The sequence below is a fragment of the Drosophila obscura genome, unplaced genomic scaffold (assembly GCF_018151105.1).
Source record: "Drosophila obscura isolate BZ-5 IFL unplaced genomic scaffold, ASM1815110v1 contig_151, whole genome shotgun sequence".
In the NCBI taxonomy this organism is placed as follows: domain Eukaryota; kingdom Metazoa; phylum Arthropoda; class Insecta; order Diptera; family Drosophilidae; genus Drosophila; species Drosophila obscura.
The window spans coordinates 1,940,749-1,961,337 of record NW_024542737.1 but is presented as its reverse complement, the minus strand read 5'-3'; the positions used below and the strand labels follow the sequence as shown (position 1 = coordinate 1,961,337).

At 48.1% G+C, this 20,589-nt stretch overlaps 2 protein-coding genes across 32 annotated transcripts in view; both read right to left on the bottom strand.

Moving 5' to 3' along the window:
- The window catches only part of LOC111081218 (mitogen-activated protein kinase kinase kinase kinase 5), a 46,772-nt gene extending 39,960 nt beyond the window's left edge, over window positions 1-6,812 (bottom strand). For 2 of the 6 annotated variants that reach the window (XM_041591839.1, XM_041591842.1), the window contains exons 1-2: window positions 6,651-6,798; window positions 5,610-6,027 (exon numbers count right to left, since the gene is read on the bottom strand). In XM_041591839.1, coding sequence (XP_041447773.1) covers window positions 5,610-5,735 — 126 coding nt within the window. In that variant the 5' untranslated portion in view covers window positions 5,736-6,027; window positions 6,651-6,798. Of the gene's footprint in view, window positions 1-5,609; window positions 6,028-6,650 lie in introns of all 6 variants that reach the window. The other 4 variants (XM_041591841.1, XM_041591840.1, XM_041591843.1 and 1 more) reach the window with 4 other exon arrangements.
- Window positions 6,813-7,252: 440 nt separating this feature from the next.
- On the bottom strand, window positions 7,253-20,429 carry LOC111080086. 26 transcript variants are annotated; one of them, XR_002608429.2, is made up of 17 exons: window positions 14,636-14,854; window positions 13,846-14,395; window positions 13,637-13,759; window positions 13,020-13,121; window positions 12,775-12,954; window positions 12,478-12,687; window positions 11,644-11,855; window positions 11,167-11,584; window positions 11,009-11,035; window positions 10,534-10,779; window positions 9,965-10,415; window positions 8,986-9,145; window positions 8,820-8,927; window positions 8,585-8,740; window positions 8,419-8,431; window positions 7,802-8,006; window positions 7,253-7,553 (listed from the first exon to the last, which is right to left on the bottom strand). XR_002608429.2 is itself a non-coding variant. In XM_022375497.2 (16 exons), exons 3-16 carry the CDS (start codon window positions 14,260-14,262, stop codon window positions 7,505-7,507), a joined length of 2,859 nt encoding a protein of 952 aa, XP_022231189.2. In that variant the 5' UTR covers window positions 14,263-14,312; window positions 19,234-19,596; window positions 20,407-20,429; the 3' UTR covers window positions 7,253-7,504. The 26 variants fall into 26 exon arrangements, 23 of the variants coding, with proteins under 23 accessions (XP_022231189.2, XP_022231190.2, XP_022231191.2 ...); XR_002608431.2 differs by having other exon boundaries at window positions 7,830-8,006; XR_002608430.2 differs by lacking the exon at window positions 8,419-8,431.
- Between the last annotated feature and the right edge of the window lie 160 nt (window positions 20,430-20,589).

Here is a 20,589-nt window from a genome sequence, read left to right as displayed (position 1 = left end):
AAAGGAAGATGGAGGAGAAGACTTTACGAGGAGAAAGAAGCCCTGGCCAAATCCTTTGCGAAATTGGCCAAATAACGAGCTAGAAAAGCTGTAAACACTTCCCCTCTCGCCGCTGGGTGTAGTGGTGGTGGATGGGCATGGGGTCTGGCATACATCCAATTGATGGGATGGCTCTTCAGACGGGTCCATCTCCATCTTCTCCTGCGGAGTGGCCATCGGATACGCAGAAGAATGAAAAGATGGAAGAACGGAGGAACGGAGCCGTTCAATATTTAAGGAAAACGTCAAACGGAAATGAGTTAGGAAATGAAGGGAAAAACTAAAGCAGAAGCAGCAGCATCAACCGCAGGGAGGACATCTTCCTCTCTTCTCTCTCTGTGGAACACAGTTGGAACAAGATGAATGGTGACATTTAGACGTTGCGCAGCCTTCCAGGGTCAAAGACAGAACCAAAGACTGGCCAGACCACAAGGAAAAAAGGAGAAGGGTCCACTGGTACAGAAATAGGTGAAATTAGCCAGCAGCATCTGCCACGTCCTAGGTCCTGCTCCTGCTTTTCCTCCTGTTCCTTCCCAGAGACAGAGCCAGCGCCAGAGGAGGACAAGTGACCTGTTCCAAACAATCCCACTCCCACTCCCAGTCCCACTTCCTCTCCCGACAGAAAAGTGTCTGCCTACAGCTGCCCTTTTCCCCGTTCCTTGCACTCCACCAACCATTTTCTCCCACCAGAAAAACCCAACTTTAAACACGGCAAAGAAAATATATAAAAAATTCCGATTTAGACTCGGAAAATCTCTTTTATTTTGTGTTTTGCCTCGTTTTTATTTGACTTTGGGGACGTCTGCTGATGTCGGTGATAGCTAAGGGGCCAGCGATGAACGGAGGCTGTGGCTGACTGGGGAGGGTATGCAATATTTCTGATATGTTTTAAAGCGAAAGGATAATGGAATGAAAGACCAGGAGGACGAGGCCTTTTCCTCAGGCAATCCTAATATTTGCACAACTGCGATTTTTCGGGATTTGTGGCGGAAAAGAGGGATGCGGAGCAGGGGTTCGGGCTGTAGGTTTAGGGGTCCCTGGAGTTGGGTTTTTATTTAAATTTTCGTACATTTGAGTTGATTTGGCCAGTGGATTAGTTTAGGATCAGTGGACAAGCAGAAGAAGGGCGGACGGAGCACCGAGCAAGTGGTGAGAGGCAGGGGGGCGGACACATAAAAGAACACGCCGATAGAGGCGATGTTGAGCGTCGGAGGTGGCAAGGTGCCAGTGAGTTCTGTGTGGACTGCTGCTGGACTCTTCCTGGGTCAGCTGGGAGTGAGGGGAGGTGGTGGGGGCCGGTCCATTACCCGAACACGTGTCCCCATTGGCAGTGTCCCTGCTAATTGCCACAAATTGTTGATGTTCCTGTCTCGTGTTGCCCCATGAGGAACGGACTATGTTATGTTCAAGCCAAATTAAGGCGCTGCTCCCTCCAGAGACCACCCACAGTACATATCCCACATCCTAATTTCCAAATCTTGAATTAAATTTCCAAAGATTATCCTGAATGTATCTCTATCCCACTCTTATGTGAATCGATTGAAATAAAGATGAGTAATCTGCAGATGCAAACTTTTCGGGGATCTGCTCATTATAGTCAGTGCAATGAAGCATGTGGCATGACCTGTAAACTTTTCTTTATTTCCGAGCACATAGCATTGGATATAGCATCCGATATCTGGCCGACATGTGCCACCCACCTCCCAACAGGTCAATGAGCCGTGAGTACCGTGTAATGAGTGAACATTGATTACATGTTGCATCGAGTTAACTCGAATGCAGTGTCCGTCCAGCATGGAAACATTGTTGCCACAATTGTTGTTGCATCCAAATTAGACACAGCTGGAGCTACTGAAACACCACCCTCTGCCAGATGGGGCACAGGCGGACACAAAGAGAGAAAGGGAGAGAGAGAGAGATTGCAGCCACAAGCCTCCACAAAGCATTGCCATAGCCGGGTGGAATAAACCCCTAACTTCCCCACAATCGGGTGCCCTTTTGGTCCTATCCCTGCGCTACCCACAGCTACTCTCTGCCCCCATTGCCACGCGCCACTCTTTCCCCTGGCTTCCAACAACCAGTTGAAGACGTGCAAATTATTGCCACGGCAAAATTAGGTCAACATGGCGACGTCCCTCTACCGCTGCCGTTGCCACTTCCTCTACCTCCGCCCCTGACTCTCCTCCACTCCTCCTGCCACAGTCGTAGCTTGTATAGTTATGGCGCTTTGTTGTTGCTAAATTAAGGGTTGCATTGCCACCCCCCAACCACCAACCCCCCACTCCACACTCTCGCACACATTTTCTGCTTTGTTTTCTCTTCCTAGGAAAAACTTTGCCGCGTTTCTCATTTAACATTTAAATGTGGCACTAGATGTGGATGTGGCACTGGATGCGGATGCGAATGCGAGTTCGGAGGCGTTGAATCTGTCTCAGTGTTTGCTTAACGGCCATTGGAGGTGGGCGTGTCAGGATAAATTTGCATATCTGCCCCCCCACGTACCATCAGCGTCCATCCATCCCTGCCATCTATTCATCCAGCGAAACCCAGCAAATCCTTCGCTATTCTTTGCTTAAGGAACATCCAAGACGACGAGGGGGCGGTATGGGCAGGGGCAGGGGAGCAGCAGGTTCGTGGCTAGGGAAACCCTTTGACATTTTCTGTTTGCCTTTTGTGGCACCCCTCCTCTTGTTTGCTGTACCGCAACGTAGTTCAAGGCAAACATTTTTCGGCAAGTCATAGACAATTCCACTGCCCTCCCTAACCTCCCCCACTGTTGTCTAGCCTGACAAAGTTGTTGAGTTTTTCGGGTGCAAATGATTTGGCTTTGATTCTGTTTTTGTTTTGTGGAAAATTTGGAAAATGCCTAAGGAAAAAAAGAGAGAGAAAATGTAAGGGAAAACAAAGCAACAAACAAGCTGCAATTCCACAGCAAACACAAATACAGATACAGAGATACAGGCGAATGCATGTTCCAGTCCACGCCCACACATGCGTCTGCTACGTGACCTCCTTCACTCCCTCCTGGCACCACCCCATCTACCCACCACTTGGCCACTTCTCGGCGCTGCTTCAAATTCACTTCACTTCGTTCTTTTCTCTAGTAATTTTCTCTAGTCTCCCATCCCCTCCTGGCCAACCACCTAACTCTCGTTCTTTAGAGATGGGTTCTCCTTCCCTCTCCCTCGCCCCCTCTCTCTATCGTGTCGAGAGCTTTGCGCAAATTTTTTTCATGTTTTCATGCGTGTTGCATGAACAAAAACAAAAAACACACAAACAAAATAAAAACAAGAAAGAAAGGCTCCCTTTTGGGGGACAGAAGCTCTTGGATACCCTCCTTGCAGGTCGAATGTTTCTCTGGGTCAAATTTCTGTGAGTTATAATTATCCGACCGGATCTTTGACTGATCCTGCCGCAACAGCTCCTACACAGATCGTACTATATGGACAGGCATGCCACACTTTTTGGGGTCCGATGCAAAGAGTTGATGAAAATCGTAGTACACTCTGCGAGGGTATAAAACCAGAAAGAAACAACGACAATGACGAGGATGATTGTTAGAGTGTGGCAGCGGCAACAACAACAATGGCCATATTGTGTAGCGAAGTCAAGTGGCGGGCAAAGGCAATCACACACACACAACACACACACCCACACTCTTGTGGCACGCATAAAATATGTACATATGTATTTGTATTTGTACTACTTTCCGTTGCATAACTGTAACCTGGCACTTTTCCTTTTGTGAGCTTTCCTTAGAGCAGAGTCCACTTATTGGACTTTTCCCTCTGTTTCGTTTCGCACTCGAATTTCCGGTAATGAAAACCTTGTTGTAGCACCTTTACCCAGCCACCCACTTCAGCCACACCCCCTTGTCAGGTGCAATTTAGTTGCTTCCTTTACCGCTCCAGCTCTCCGTCTATTTTTTCTGATGCACTGGAGTACTTGTGCGACTATTAGGAATGAATCGATGAGAAATGAGGCGAAAGAGCAATTGGAACAGTGGAAACCCAATGCCTGCCCTGCCTACCCTTCTCCTCATCCCATAATAGCCTGTTTTGTTGTTGCTTTTATTATTATTATTACATATTACATATTTCCATTGTAAATTGATATCGCGAAACGAGCTGCAAAAGAGAGCGCGAACGAGAGAACGCTTTTCGATTGCCCAAGCACTTCAATTGCGTTTCCCATTCCCTATCACACTATACTCGAACATAGTACAGATACATAGTACAGATACATATATACATATATATATATATATATATATATATATATACAGTATGTTCTGTCTGTACGATTATGGATACGTATCGAGCGAGTGTGTTCCATGCCAAAACTTTGTGTAAACAAAAAACGAGAGAGGAGAGATTTGTAAACAGTGTGGAGGAATGAGATGAAATGAGAATTGCCAGCGGAATGTTCTGATGATGTGTTGTTTCTGTGAGAGTGTGGCATCATATTGTATGTGTGTGCATCACAATTCCGCAAAAGAAAAACAAAAGACAGGGGAACGATGAATGGAAAAGGGGAAATGAAATTGGAATTGGAATTGAAGCTGAATTTGAAACCGAAATCGAAACCCAAGTTGAAGCATGCGCCGCCGACTTGGCGGATGACGCATCCTCCTCCTCCAAGAGAACGCGAGAGAGAAAATCCAGAATGGGGAACGAGGAGGAGGGGTGGATAAACATAAATAAATAACACATTCCCAATATTAATCCCCGCAATCAATGCAAGCGCGTGGCTGCTAGCCATAACGGTGCAAGGGAGGGGGAACCAGATTCAGGGGTGGGCACCTATCGGTAGGCGATAAGTGAAGTAGCAAGCAATCGAATAGGTGCTGATGGTCTCCCATGGGATCCTAGATTGCAAATATTCGTTTCCTCTTTGCACCACTGTGGATCAGTGGTGTCTCTTCTTTGGTGCAGTGAGCCACCCCTAACAGCGAAAACGCATTATGCCACGCCTTGCTCCCCACAGAACAGACTCGGGCTCAAGGGCAGCTTCTTGGGCAGAGAGCATTTGTCATATTTGCACAAGGCAACGACGGGCAGCAAGATGAAACATGGAAACAGGCATCCAGGCAGGGAGGCGGCAATGGCGGAAAAAGAAAGAAAAGCAAAACTAAAATTGCGCATATTTTGTGCTGGAATAACTTGGTGAACCCGGGGGGGAGAGCCGTGGAGCGTGGAGCATGCGGTGGCAAACAGATGTACAAATGAGTGTGCCAAGTTGGACGGATAGGGGTGGGCTGGCGATGCCGCTGGGTATGGGGCTGCACATGCAACCAAGCTGGCAGCAGGAATGCAAAGAGAAACAAAAAGCAGCAGATGGGGAGAGGAGGAAAAGCATTCTAAATCAGAGGCACGCTTTCATTCGGTTGGTTTTTGTGTGCGAAACATTCCCGGGATAGATGGCGAGCGCAGGCCAGACCGTGTTCTGCAAGGTGGCGCTTATTCTTCCGCAGGACAACCGTCTGTCTGCAACATGGCGTAAGAGTCGTACCATACCCCTGCGCCCGTGTCTGGGGTATCACCCATCACCTCCATCAATGCCTCACTCACCTTGTATACGTCGCCGTAGGTACCGGAGCCAATCTTCTGGATTAGCTCGTATTCGTCCTGCGGATTTCGCCGCGAGATGTCCGAGCTGAGGAGGTTCGCGTTGTGGTGGCTGTGCGCGGCGGCCATGTTGAGACCGAGTCGAGTCCCCGATCGGAGTCCGAATTCGAGGTCGAATCCTACCAGCTTTCTGGTTCTTCTTTCGCGTACTTTGCTTTCGTTCACTCACTATCGTCTCCTTTTCTTTGGTTTTATTTTACTGATTATTTGTGGCCGCCCATCGATAAAGATCAAGATGCATTTTGTCAGATTGCAGAGAGGGGCAGGCGGGCGGATTACACACACATTAGTCACACACAAAGAGACTTTCAATTGCGTAACGTTAACTGGACTTCTTTGTCTAGATCGAAATTAGCCCAAACTGAAATTGGCAAACACGAAATTAGACAACAAGAACGGTATCGGATACGGGAACGGTGCGGGCACAGATACAGGAAACGACACTGGCGATATTATGACGCAGAAAATGATGGAAACAAAAACCAAATCAAACAGCAGGAACAACAACAGCAGCGGCGTCAGCGGCAGCGTAGAATAAAGAAAAGTTAAATGTGAGGTATGGCAGTTGAACACAGCGGCCCCCAAAGCTGGGGCTGGTTCCACCTTGTACTTGAAATACCTTGCCAAGAATGATACACGCATCGCAGCGTTTGCGTTTGCAACGGGCAAGAGAAAGCGTATTTTGGCGGGGGGTGGTAAGCGAGTTGCGCTTTCAGGGGGCCACAGAACAGTCTTTTTTTATTTTTTCTCTTCGGTAAGCACTTTAATCGGTTATTGTTTATTGAACTTAGCGCTCGACCACAGGCATAGATTCCCCCATTAGGAGTAGGCACAGACAACAGACAGAACTGCGACGACACACGCGACAACAAAAACAGGGGCGACACAATACTGCGTCGACGAAGGCGAGGCGTGTCGCTTTGTCGCCTGACGACTGTGTTGTTGTTGTTTTCGCTGCTGCTTGTAAATTTATGAGAAGCGCACCGATGCGAACACGTGACTGCTGCCGAGTTTTTTATTTCTTTTTTTTTGGCTGACGAACAATTTTGCCACCTTATAATTATTAGTTTATAATAATTTCACGAACGAAAAATTTCACATGCTCGCGCAGCCCAAAATGTTGTTGTTCTGCCCCTTCCCCTCCCGATGTTTTGACCGAAACTAGCGATGCAAGTATGTATTAATATATATCGATAAATATTTTTGTGGAAAAATATTTGTGGGTGATATTACAACATAAATGTGCATTTTTTTTTTGGGCTCTGACTTTTCGGAGTTCAGGACAAATGGATATTATTTTTCTTACTTTCGACGTCGTTAGAAGATATACCCGTGACTTTTGGTTCATGTTTCATCGATACTCACAGAGTTCGATACTTTCGTGCGATAGTCGTATTAAACGGCGGTGCCACAGATTGCCATTCTAACCGAATTCCATTTAAAATTATAGGCGCCTTCAAAAATTGGTGGATGCCTGCCACATATTTTCGAATTTTTAAGGATAGGATTTTCGTAGCGATTCCCAGACTTCAAAAAACGTTTTTACTTTTACCAGTAATTTTAATTGAAAAATTCTTAGTTTGCTCTTATTTTGTACAATTATTATTCGTGTTTGTAGAAAATACAAAATATCAAAGGGGTCTTGTTGACACAGAGAAAGGTTAAAAACGAAACCAAAGAACTTATTGCACATGGATGTGTGTGTTTGTGTGTATAAATAAATAACATAATTTATCAAAGATTTCGATAGCCGATGTGTCCTGCTGTTCCTCCTTCTAAGCATAGTAATTCGATTAAGTGTCCTCGGGTCTGTGAAGGATGATGGATGGATGGGGGGCTCACAGTTTCCGTATACTCCGATCCGCCGCAGCCGAGTTAAGTTTGGTTCTGTGAAGAAAAAGCAAAGAGATCGGATTAGTCGAGTCTGAAAAGACATGGGGAACATCCAATAAAATCAACAACCCAAATAGGGGTATAAAAAGCTTTAAACAACAACAGATCTTGCCGAATCACAAGCAACAGGCTGAACCATCGAAACCGATCCGAACGGAACGGAATGGAGCTTGGTGTTAATTTAGTACACAACACAGTGGTTTGGTGTAGCAGAACAAGGAACTTCCATGCAGATGGCTTACCCGCCTAAAGAGTGAATAACTCTCGCACCTTCTATAGCCGAACGAATCTAGAACTGAGGCTGTTTCGAAGGATCGAAGGAGGAGTTTCAGAAGGAGGACTTTTGTGTTTTTAAGTTCGGCCGCTGCCGCTGTCGCCCCCAAACTAGTTAGAATATTGTGTTTTAGTTGATTGCGCGGCACCTAAGCCTACTGCTCACTGTCCATCCTGTGTCCGAGTGGTGGTGCGAGGTGGTCGTGTGGTGGTCGAGTGGTGCGATGAGAGAAGAGCTCGGATTAATGTCGAAACAGAAGACAACTGAGAACTGAATTCAATTTATAGCTGTGGCCAAGCTTCATGGATGAATGAGGATGATCGCAGATGATCGTTGTGGATGGTTAGCAGTCAGGCAAAAGCCGAAGCAATATAGTACAGAATTCAAGTCAAATTTTAACGGAGCTCTACACGCTCTTCCGACGCCAATTCAATGATCAAAGTAAATCAAAAATTGCAATTGCTCGTGGTAAATATTTAACTGCATTTGGCGGAGTTTACAAAAGAAGAAGTACGAGTATTTAGATAGTTTTGGTAGACAGATAATGCTTTAGATAACTAGGTTTAGATCTCTCTCTGTGAGTACCGGATAGGAGCTTCTACAAGGATCAAGGGCGTGTGTTTTGTATGTGTGGAAGGAGAAAAAATAAAACGAAATCAATTAATTAGTTTGGGGCCACTCCAAAGTCAGAGTTAAACAAGGGAAGGAGGAGGCACAACCAAGCCCGAGGGTAGCGAGTCCGACCACTTACAGTTCCATGGAGAGCACCGTGGGATTGGGACAGGCCTGGGGTGCCCGTATGTGACACTGCTTGTGACAGATCAGCTGGCAGTCACGACACTCGTATCCCTGCTTGCCCGGCCTCCGAGGTATGGACTTCATGCAAATCGAACACTGCAAGCCGCTTCTGCAAGGCCATAACAAGACGAATAGAAGAATATGGTAAGAAGTTCGAGGTGAGAGTTTTGCCAATTCGGCCCACTTACCCGCTCAAATGCTTGGCTATGAAGGTGTGATCGTTGTAGATGTGCAGCTTGGTACCCTTGCGGCGCCAGCGCGGTCTCTGGGCAATAGCCAAAGGCACAATAAAGTGGCTAAAACAAAGGCAAAGCATGAGAATCACAGGAAGATCTGGATTCGGTCATGACTCACCGCTTTACGCCGTTCTCGATGGTCTCCAGGACCAGTGTGGAGGCCTCATGCACGTAGGTCTTGTTGCTGGCCGAGGAGAAACCTGAGATGGCCGAGGATTCTGAAATTGAAGAGCGTCGTGAGTGGTCGGTGATGGCGGAACCAATGCCCATGCGGGGTCCTGCGTAATTTAGTGTTTGTTTTAATAGTGTGTTCGAATATCGTTTCCAATATCCAGTAGTGGATAGTACAGATTGTAGATTGGAGAGTAACACACAAACCAAGCACCCGATAAGACCAAATTAATATATTTTGCATATGAAAATAAAAAGAGAAAAAAAAAGATACGAAAAGAGAGTGTGAGAAATAATTATAAATATGATCATTAATGCCGTATGCGAACCGAGGGGAAGCAGATCCAAAAACGCAATATCCAAATCCAAAATAAAGCCAAGTGTTTGCAAAACGTTTCAAAAAATTTAAATGTGTTTGTGTTGTGAAGTGTTTGGTGTGTGTGTGTAATATAGTGTGGTGTGGTTTTGGTGGAGGACCGGGGAATACATACAGATTTGTGTTGGGGACACAGTTCGGTTAGCAGTTGATGGGGAGAGAATGTGGAGAGAGAGAAGACAAGACAAACAAGATATATAGATACAGAACAGTTAACGATACAGATACAAATTAACGTTCAAGGAATTAAGCATAAAGTCAAGATATATAGACATGTTCTAAACATTAAACATTAGGATACATAAATGGATAGATACATGGATAGTGCATCGGAAGAAGAATCAACAGTTAGGATATGCACGGGGGACATGATCGAATGTCAAATGAGATGGATGTCCTGGTCCTGGCTATCCCAACCCTTGATCCAATTATAACAGACATAATGCAGGAAGAGTCTGAAATGTGCGGTAAGCTCGGGGGATGCATGGCCGGTTAGAACGTAGACTGAGATGCTGGTGCAGGGGGACTGGGTGGACGATTGGGTAATTACCAAGTGAATTGCTTTTGGACAGAGTGGCACGATCGACAGATAATGAACGGGAAGAATCACCATTGAGGGTTCCGGTGGCGGTTCGGGGGAGTCCTGTCGATGTTGTTGTAGTATTGGCGTAGTTCGAGTTGGTGGCTGATAGTGATTTGTGATTGCTATTGGGCTGATCTGCCGAGAGGGTGCGTGTCTTGGAGCGGCTGAGCCGCTTCTTCAGAGTGCCAAAGAAATTACGTTTTTTGCTGCGCCCGCGGTCGTCCAGCACGTCCATGCCCTCGCCCGCCTGCTGCCCCAAATGGGCCCCGTTCCTCGGCAGGCTGTTGGAGCTGTAGCCACCACCATTGATGTTGGAGCTGCCGTTGCCGTTCCCGGCAAGTCCACTGCTCCCGTTGAGGTTGTAGTTGTTGTGGTAGCCGCTGCCGTTTGGCGAGGAGGCTGCATTGGGCTGCCCGAACTGGAAGAACGCTCACAGAGATTAGCAGAGGACTCAGTTGGGTGCGTCGAAAACTGCAAACTTCATGCCATGCCATGGATCTAACTCCTCCAACTCTTTTGCGAACTCTTGAACTCACCTCCGTGGCACTGTCCTCGTTGGCGGTACCATTACCGTTACCTGTTTCGTTGAGTGGCTCACCGTTACCGGTGCCGGGCAGCGGCTGGACCTCCGTTCCGGGGTCCAACTCGAGCTCCAGTTGGAGCTGCTCGGCCTTGGCGGCCGCTGCCTCGCTGGCGGCTCGCTCGAAGGCCTGGGCCACGGCCTGGTCCAGCTCTGTGGGTGACTCTATGACTTCGATGCGGCCATCTTTGTTCAATTCGACCTGGACGGGGGCGTTGCCATGGGCATGGTTAGAGAAGCGCGGGGGTTAGGCAAGAACGAGCAATGGAACAGAACGAGAAACAGTTGAGATTAGCTTGACTAGATCCTAATCCTGCATGACGGTGCTCATCATGAGGGGGCGGAGGTGGGGGTTAGAGACGCAATAACTCAATGAAACTCAAAACGAAACGGATGACCGAGGCTGGAGTGCGGATCGGGTGTGGAATTACCTTAAATGCATTCGGATTGCTCGAGTTCTGTGCGGGATCGGGGATGGAATGAAAGAAACGAAGAAAGAATGAAATTATAGAACCAAAGAGAGCTCAATGGTGGTCTCCAGGAGATGATTGAGATAATGCTGGCGGAGAAGCATCAGCATCCTACTCACCCGCTGCACGCTGTGGATGATGAGGGTGCTCTTGCTGGGCTGGCCACCGCTTCCGGTGGCGGAGAGGGCGCCGTCCTGCAGAGCGCGTACCGCAGCGTCGGCCAGGTCGGCTCCGTTTCGGATGTGTTCGTTGATGGCCGGCGTGCTGAGACGCAGGGCCTCCTTGAGGCGATGCGGACGGGCGCCCGCCGGAATCTCGGCTCCCTCGATAAACACGAAGTCCACAGTGATGGCCCCGGCCACTGGCTGGGTCTCGTAGGGGCGTGGCTGGAGCTGCAGCAGCTGGGTGGATGCCGGACCCACGGCCAACTCGTCGATGCCGACCAGGCCAAGTCCGAGGAATTTGGGCGGATCCGAGGCGATCACTGGATGGTCGTACACCTCGAAAAGTATCTCTGCAGACTGGGGGGAGAGTTCGCTGGAAGAAAAGAAAGATGAGTCCGGGAATCCCCAGCAGAAGGCCACACCAAGACTCACAAGAGGAAGTGCTCATCCCAGTAAGGTCTGCTGCCGCGCTGTGTGCCCGTCTGGTTCTTCTGGGCCGGCTCGTCCATCTCGATGACCACATAGGGGTCGTGGGCGTCTCTCAGACCCTCGCCCTTGACGATCTTCACTAGCAGCCGCCTGCCGGACACCATGTGCTGCGAGTCCCGCAGGCCCACACCTCCCAGGTGGTGCTCCATGTTGTGCTGTGTGTGGAGGAGGCAGAGCATGCAATGAGTCAGTGCGTGAGAGAACGAGACAGAGACAGAGAGAAAGAGAAGGGTGGGTAGAGAGGGGGGCTCAGAGACAGAGAGAGAACACTGAGGTTGGGTTAGGGCTTATGAAATTCGCCTTTAATTAGAAACTCGTGTGACATTCACTAGAAATTGTAATAATATTGAAAGTATTGGTTCCCCTGAAAAGAGAGAGCGCAAAAGAGAGAATTCTTTACTGGCAGGAAACGCATACGCAGATGGCAACAAGAGGGAGATGAGGAGAAAGAGAGAAGGCGAATTCCATTAACGAAGGGAGTCCAACACATGGCACATATACAGATATGGAGATATACACAGAGGGAGACAGCGGGAGCAATGAGAGTGTCTGTTTGTCTGTTTTCTGTTGTCTTTCGTGTTTTGTCTGTGGAGCAAAAGAGGAACAGAGTGGGATCACTGTACAGGAAAGAGTCCTGTGTTTCGAGTTCTGTATGGAATGACGACGAGTGACGACGAACTGGAAAGACAGTCAAACACAAGACAGAAAAGGAACGGAAACAGAAACAGAAACTACAACAGACTGAGGTCGCACTCCGCACTGCTCCCAACCGCTCACCGCCAGGGAGTCATAGTGAACGGGATAGATTACGGGCAGATCCAGGGGCTCCACCTCGGCCCGCGGGCAGGTGGAGTAGACGGAGAAGTCCACCGGGTAGACAGTGTCGCGCAAGGCCGTCGTCAAGATGTCGCTGATGACCGTCTGGAGCTGCTGCTCGTCCTGGTCCATGGCCTTAATGGCCCCCACGCTGTTCATGGCAATGCGCACCTGTGGCGATACGAAAATGAAAAGAGGTTATCCTTCCATTCATAGCCCATTTACACCTGGACAGGGCCAGAAGGACAGCACACTCACATCAGGATAGCCCTCGACACGCATCTCGCCCTTGAGGGTGTTGTAGTTCATGGGGATGGCCATGCGGGCGCGGAACCGCGACACGGTCACCTTGTAGTGGGAGGTCTCCACCTTTCCCGACTTCTGGCGGAAGGTCTTCACCTGCAGCACCGGCATGGCGTCGCAGTCGAAAGTGATGAGCTGTGGAAACTCCCAATTAGTCCAGTCCAGGGTCTCATCCCACGATAGGGTAGGAAACTACTTACCATGTCCGCAGGATTGTTCTCATCGCAGTTACAGAATATGTTGTTGAGGCCTGGAGCAGGGCTATCGGGCAGCACCCGGACCACTTCCACGGCCACTCCATGCTGCAAACGAGAGACAGAGAGAAAAAGAGAATTATTGGCTGCTGCGATCTGGTTTAGGGGACTGCGCATTACGTAACCCGCCGATTGGGGCTTGGGGCTCAGAAGTGAGCGTATTTGGGGCGCGAGTCAGAGACTCAGTCGAGAGTGACTAACGATTCCGCGCTGACCTTGGCCTACGGCTGGCTCCGTATCGGGGATGAGGGAACGCGTAAAAGGCGATAAAAAAAACTAGAGGAAAAAAATCAACAGCAAAAAACACGTTTCGACATCGGTTACGGCTGAGCGAGTTCTCAGGCGGGCAGACAGTGGGGGAAGCTTGTAGACGGTCGAACACTGATTTCAAGTTTAAGAACAAAGGTCAATGGACGCTGGAGACCAGGCTGGAGCCCGACCATGACATCAGACCCCAGGAAGGTGGCGTGGATGATGTCAAAGCCGGGAGCTTCTGATGTCATTCTTTTATTCGCTCTTCCACTCTGGCGGTTGGGCTGTGGGCAGTGTGGGCAGACACTCACCTCCTCCACTGACTTGCGGAGCGAGTCGTTGATGGCTATCACCCAGGACATGAGCAGCTCGTTGACAATGACTAGATCGCTGTACAGCCAGCGGAACACTTGGCTGGTCCACGTGACGGAGCTCTGAAAAGGCACAGAAGGGACACCGAATATAGATTATAGATTAGCGATTGGAGAGATTGCTCCTTTCAGAAATCTGTTTTACTTACTGTTTCGGGTCCCACCACATTGGAGGGTGGCGGAACATAGCGCTTCTTGCGGTTCTCCGGCCCCGTGGAGCTCTGGCGTACCACTCGACGACGCGGTCCGGCGGCCCCCGCTGCACCACCGCTTAGGGGCGAGGCTGAAGAGCGACCACGCCCTGCCGAGCTGCCTGTCAGAGGCTTGGAGAGATCCTCGACTTTGCTCTTGGTGGCCAGCATGTCCCTGGGCTCAGAGAGTCGCTTCTCCGGCTTGGAGGAGCTGACGAGGGCGGCCGCCCCAGGGGCAACGCTGCTCTGGCGACTGTTGGCGGCACTGGTCGGCTTTTCCTTGTTGAGATACTTGTGGTAGAGCAGCTTGCACAGCCAGACGGAGAAGAGGGCCAGCACGGCCCACAGAAAGATGAAGATCGCTAGGGAGTCCATTGTTAAATCACCAAGTCCCTCGAACGAACAGATATAGTCATCGATTTGGTCTGCCAGATCCATCGTTTAGCAGAAGACGGACGAGTTCCAGCCGAGTTCCAGGCGTTCATTCATCATCATCGTAGTCGGTGTTCTGCCGGGTATCAGATCAGACATTGAGAAATAGTGTTATTATAATGGCTCTATACTCGTACTCGTACAGAGAGAGTATCTGGCACAGAAAGAGGGAGAGAGCAACAGATGAGAGATTCGATGGTTTCTGTATGCCATGAAACGCCTCCCTCCCACCCCCAGCCCCACCGTTGGGCGTGTCTATTTATAGAAGTCGAACAATTTTCATGAAAATGAAAATATGAAAAATCTTGCCACTCACAAAGTCGTGTCCACAGTAAAAGAATAAACCAGCAGAGGCACTCTTTAAATGAGGATCACTGATGGATAGCTCCTTGATCTGATTGTATCTATTAACTTTGAAATATTTCTAGAAGGAACTCAGCCACGAAAAGGGATTTGGAGGAATTCGAAAGCGGATCGAAGCGTTGGCAAAACGGAACCGAACAGAAACCGAACTGAAACTGAACTGTCGCCCCTGTCTGCCTGTATCCAAATCCGAATCCGAATGGGGGATGCTATGGTATGGGAAGGTATGGGATCTGCTCTTGTACGCGAGAAAAGAAACATTCTCTGTGTATCCGTGAAAGTGCTGATACTGCGCCGACGCCTGCAGCTCTCCCTAGAGATGGGAAGAGAGCCCCAGTCTGCCTCTGACACTGCCTCTGCGGCTGGTTCGTGACTCGGGCACGTTCTCAACTCCAACAATTCAACGATTCCATGATGGGGCTGCTGCTGACGTCATAGTTCTTTATTCTTTTTTAGGTCGCAACGAAACACCGCCGAAAAGTAGAGGAGGAGACAAAGCAAAAGAGAAAAAGAGACAGCGAAGAAATGACGTAAGGGAGTCAGAGGTTGGGCTCGACTGCTGGTTGGGGAGGGGGGAATGGAAAACGCTTTTTACGACTTTGGCCGATTGTTTATACTGCGCTTGTTCTGCCTTTATTTTGAAATCTTTCTGTACTTCTATGCTCTACCTTCCCCCCACCCCTCACGCTCTTACTGCTAAATTCGACCCCTATTCACGGATTTATTAGAAACCATTTGAGAGAATTTGCATTCAACAAAATGGCTAAGGAAAATAGAAAATGCTTGTCCCACCCATTCCCGACCTCTCAGTCTGTCTATGGCCGTCCGTCTGCCTTGGCACTTGTTGCAGTTAATATTTGAACATTGTTCAGTTCGTGCCCCATCGATTGCTTTCCCCATCTGCCGTAGCTTTGCATTTCATGAAAAAGCAGCTTATCATTGCCAAGAGAAAAATGCCGAGCGGAACATTTCGGCCATTTGTCTATCGCTCAACCGCGAAAACAATAACAAAACGCCACTTTGCATGCGATAATCTGTTTTATATCAATAGAAACCATTCTGTCTCTCCCTCGCTCTCTCTCTCCCCTCCCTCTCTCTCTTTAGTTGTTTATTTATATATCTTTCCGTATTTTTCTTGTAGTTCGGAAGAAGCTTCTTGCTTTTCTGATGCTTTCTGCGCCGCTGACTTTTGGGCATTCTCTTGCTCTGGGTTTTCCAAGTAGAACCATTTGCAGCAGAGACTCACAGCCACTGGCGCGTCTATTGACCCCTTCGTCGGGGGCACTCTCCCTGGTCTGAATGGGGCGTCGAGAGGGCGATTACGAGAGCAACAAGTACTCTTCTCTCGTGTATTTTTAACCCAAGAAAAGCACCGGGGCAGCAGAGGAAGCAGAGGAATCATGGGAATCCGCCTGCTGCCAAAGGGGCGGCCGTCTATCCCGCCCCACATACCCCAGAAGTGCCTCATGACATGTGTTCCCATCGTAGATTCATTGTTGCCAATTGACAGTAGATCCCTACGATGAACGACCTGATCTGCCATCTCCTAACGGGGATGGACGTGGGCAGAGTGCAGTAGGATACTGCTCGAAAGAAGCCCAACTAACATGATGGCCCGTGTGGCCTGTTTCCCCAGAAGAGCCTCTGGGCCAAGTTAATTAATGCAAACCTCTTCGCTGCCACTGCCACTTCCAGTTCTCGCACATGCAAACACTGTTTCGTGGCAAGCACAGAGTGGCTCTTTCTCTTGTATTTAATGGGCCACAGCCGCACCGGTCGGAGCTTGCAACAGCAACAGGTTGCCAGCACTTCCGTTTTAATTGCTGGCTTCGAAAGGTCAAAGGGTTCGGGTTGAATGCCCCCCTTGGGTTAAGCTGCTGGAGTTGGAGTTTCCTCGAACCACTTGAACGACTTGCGCCAGCTGTCCCAAGAGTGACGCAACCGCAGAAGTTCTTTGGGAACGAGGCTAAGCAATTCAAAGTATTCGCAATGCAAACATTTAGAATGCACACAGAGCACCTCCGAATCGCTAATCACATTCAAATGCGAATAAATATTGAATATTTAGAATTGTTTACGTAGCTAGGCGGCAAGCGCCTATAAATAGAGATGATGGGGTAATGCGATCCAAAGCCGGCAATCGGAATACAAGCCACAGCCACGAAGGTCGTACCGCGCAGATGAATCAATTTGTGGGGACTGCTTAGTCTATCTGTCTGCCACTTGACTCATTTCACCGGGTTCCACCTTTGTTGACTCTGGCAGTCTAATCTTATCAAAGAAAGGCGCCTCTTCGCCTTCTTCCCCCATTTATCGCATTTAATTGTTGTTAATGAATGTGAAGTGCCGCTCGATACGGATCTTGGGAGTTGGCCATGGCAGTGACAGCAGCAGCAGCAAGCAGTCAACAGGCTGTCTGTCTCTTTCAACTATTAATGGGTCAATAAAATTTGCCAAATTACAACACCGTGGACAGTGCAACAACAAACACTGGATGATGTCATCTAATCGAATATTCAGAGTATACAATGCCAGTATTCCATGCAAATTGATAAGGCACCGGACAAGATTTTCTACTACTTCTGAAATTTTGCACTGCCCTACCCTGCCATGCCTCTGATGGGCAGGGGATAGAGATCTAATCGAGCTGCCGTGCAGTGCCGGTCATAACCCAAATTGCACTTCAATTTCTGGCTCGCTCGATTACCCGATATCGGTTGACCTTTGACTGCTTTGCCATTCGAGCGAGTCAAGGCTGGGTCTATTTTTGGATGCTCTGCTCCATCAGCGTCGCCTGCCAGCTGCCTGCCAGGAAAATGACAAACAGGGCGTATGCTTAGTATCCGAACAAGGATTTATGGCTAATGTTATTAGACATACGCACGGGGTTTCGCCGGTACGCGGGCACGGCTGAGCTCTGGCAAAGTTTTATGGGGCCAACACTAGCACGCAAGCACTCCCCTCCGCAATGCACCCTGATGACCACCCCAAAGGGGAGGCGGGAGACAGAGTTGCGTGCTTATACAACAGCCAGAGTTCGGGGCAAAAGACAAAGTTCAGAAGATATAACAACAGCTACGAATGTTTTGCACACTCTCAGGCAAGTCAGAGCTGGAGAACCTTTCGACTTTGCTCTGTGTCTGTGGAAACTCGTTTCGTTTCCATGTGCATACATATATACCAATTATCGATTAAAGCTCGCCAGAGCCCCAAAGAACCAATCGATTGGAGTGTGAAAATGGGACAAGGGGAGCGAACGGGTTACGTATGGCTGCAAGGAAATGTCCTCTATTGATTTTTTGTCTCCTGATTGTTCAGCCAATTAATTCCATGCTTGCCTGAGGTCCGACTGCGAGAGGTATTTGAACTCCAGCTAAGTGTTTTGACCAGTCCAGGACGCTCGGGCGACCTCGGGGTTGCCAGGCCAACCATCAATAATTGAGGCTTCGTGAGTACAGTGCGACATTTCGAATTGATTTGTCAACATTCCAGCGTTCGGAGCACAGAAACCTCGGAGGAGACATCCTCAAAATTTCATCCATTTTCATTTTTTGTTTACCCAAATCGCCTTTTTATCCTCTGAAAGCTTAACCTCAGAGACGGAGCTTTTGCTACCGGCAAAAGTCGTGGAGGGTGGAGGGTGCAGGGTGGAAGGTTAGGCCGGAAAACTGCAGCAGCCAAAGTTTTCATTTGGCCCATTTTCCCAGCGTCAGCATCTTCAACAGCCTGTGACACAGTTTCGACATCTGGGGGTGGCTTTTAAAACGAATGAATGGGGGTTGCATTGGTGTTGGGTTGCTCACGCACTTCTCATCCCCCCCTTATCGCATAGGCGATCGCTGGAACATCTTCCTACCGCAGCAAACACACCCAAAAGAGTCCATCTAGAGCCCATCCCATCCGCAAGGGAGAGCTCACCATTGTACGAGTATTGTACGAATACTCGTATGAACGGGGATGAATGGTGGGACAGACGTTGGGGGTTGGTTTACTTACCATGCAGAACGGCGTAATACGTTTTGATGTTGTTGTAGTTTAAGTTGTTGTTGGTTTATCCGCGAGATGTGCGTTGTAATGTTTCGTGGAAGTAAAAGTAGATTGCATTATTAAGGAGAAACACGGAGGAAGACTGTTAATGTTGACATCATTTGTTCATATTATTTTTAACAGTAATTTGTGCTGTTTCTATTTCGTCTTTTAGCCAAAATATGCTCATGTGCTCGAGGGGGGAGGTGCATGGTGAGGAAATCGGTATGGGGAAATGCTCTGTGATTGATAAGTGCCGGAAAGCAGTAGGTGTGTGTGTGTGTGTGGAATGACCCAATGCACGTGCCACATGACTGAATGGTTCCCAACAAATTTCGATAAATTCCAATGAAAGAAACTTTTGGCCACAAATTTCTCTGCTTGTGTTTTGGGATAGGTTGTGGGTGGGTGGGTTCGGGTTCGGGTATGGGTACGGCTGTAATGCAAATCAATAGGGACGGGAGTGGGGTGGAAAAGCTTCGAACACATTGTAAACAAATCGTGCACTCTCTCTACTCTACTCACACGGGCCACCACCAATCAGCTACTGCCAAAGGCCACGTTAGCAATCCGGCGGGGGGTGGGGGTGAAGGAAGTATTCCTAGCCAGAACTTTCACACTGCCAGTTTCTCATAAATGTGACAAATCAACCAAAACGTTGCCGATTATTTTCGTTTAGTAATAACGCCGTTTAGTAATCTCTTTCGTTTTTATTTAAGGCACTCTTTGCGTGACGGCAAAGCGGGACAGATGCAAAAATCTTGTTGGACTTTGTGGTTTTATCACATCATTCGTTGCTCCTTTGGATGCTGGTGACTCAGGGGCGTCGGGGAGGCGGGACGAGGCGAGTAGAGGTGTGAAGAATTTTACAAAGGCACGTAAAATTAACTAAAAGATAGAGACACAAATGGATCTTTTGTCAGATCTTCTTTTCACATAAAACATAAATTATGTTCAATGTTAATATGTATGTACATATGTATGTATAGATTTGAGGGATGCTTCCGCTTGTTGAAACTCGTTTCTCTTGTTATTCGAATTCTCAATGTCTTGCGATAAGAAATCGTAATTTTTGGAGCTCCACTTGTTTTGCTTGTTTGTGGCTGCCGTTATATTGACACACACAAACACACACCCGATCGTATAGAGTCACAAGAATGAATGATTTAGTAATTAATATTTATCTAGTTTTCACTGCCACGTTACTGGGCCACTAAGCCACATATTGCAGCAAGTTTCGGCCAGGCCAGCAGAAGCCATCAAAAACTCGCCCAACATTTGAATGTTCATCCACAGCGACAACAACAACCACTCAAAAGCATCTCTGAGAACGGATCAGCTGTTTGCAGCATCAATGAAGATGCTGTGTGGTTGTTGCTGTTGCAGTTCTAATACCGTTTGATTTTTTCTTTTTTCGAGTTCGACATTTCTACAAATTGTTTTATGTTAGACTCACACACACGGGCACATTTATATGTAAATTTTATATTATTTTTGCAATGCTTTTTAAATATTTGCGGTTCTTGCCAAATTTCCACTACCAATGCAGCCCAAGGCACACTCACACACGAATACACTTGGCTTGATGACTTTTGTGTTGTTTTCGTTTCTTTCTTTTCTTGTTTTTATAAACTGTACGGTACAATTTTTGCCGCCGCTATTTACTCTCCGACTCGCGTGGACAAAAAAAACACCAACCTTACTCGTCGAATTCCAAAGTTCCAATTGGAACTTGGGGCTTGGGTGTTTTTTTTGTTTAAAGCTTGCGGTTCAGTGTGACCGCTTATTTTTCGACAAAATATACCGCCGTTCAAGTAAGCTTTTAAACGCTGGGAAAAAAGCTTAGCTTAGAAAAATGAGGGTATGGACAATAAGTAAAAC

What these genes read in the sequence shown, in the direction of transcription:
- LOC111080086 (XM_022375488.2), bottom strand. Translation starts at nt 14,325, where the DNA reads ATGGATCTGGCAGACCAAATCGATGACTATATCTGTTCGTTCGAGGGA. An exon ending in TTCACTATGACTCCCTGGCG is followed by an intron (nt 11,856 to 12,477) that starts GTGAGCGGTTGG and finishes CTCCACACACAG; the next exon opens with CACAACATGGAGCACCACCT. An exon ending in ATAGCCAAGCATTTGAGCGG is followed by an intron (nt 8,741 to 8,819) that starts GTAAGTGGGCCG and finishes ATGGCCTTGCAG; the next exon opens with AAGCGGCTTGCAGTGTTCGA.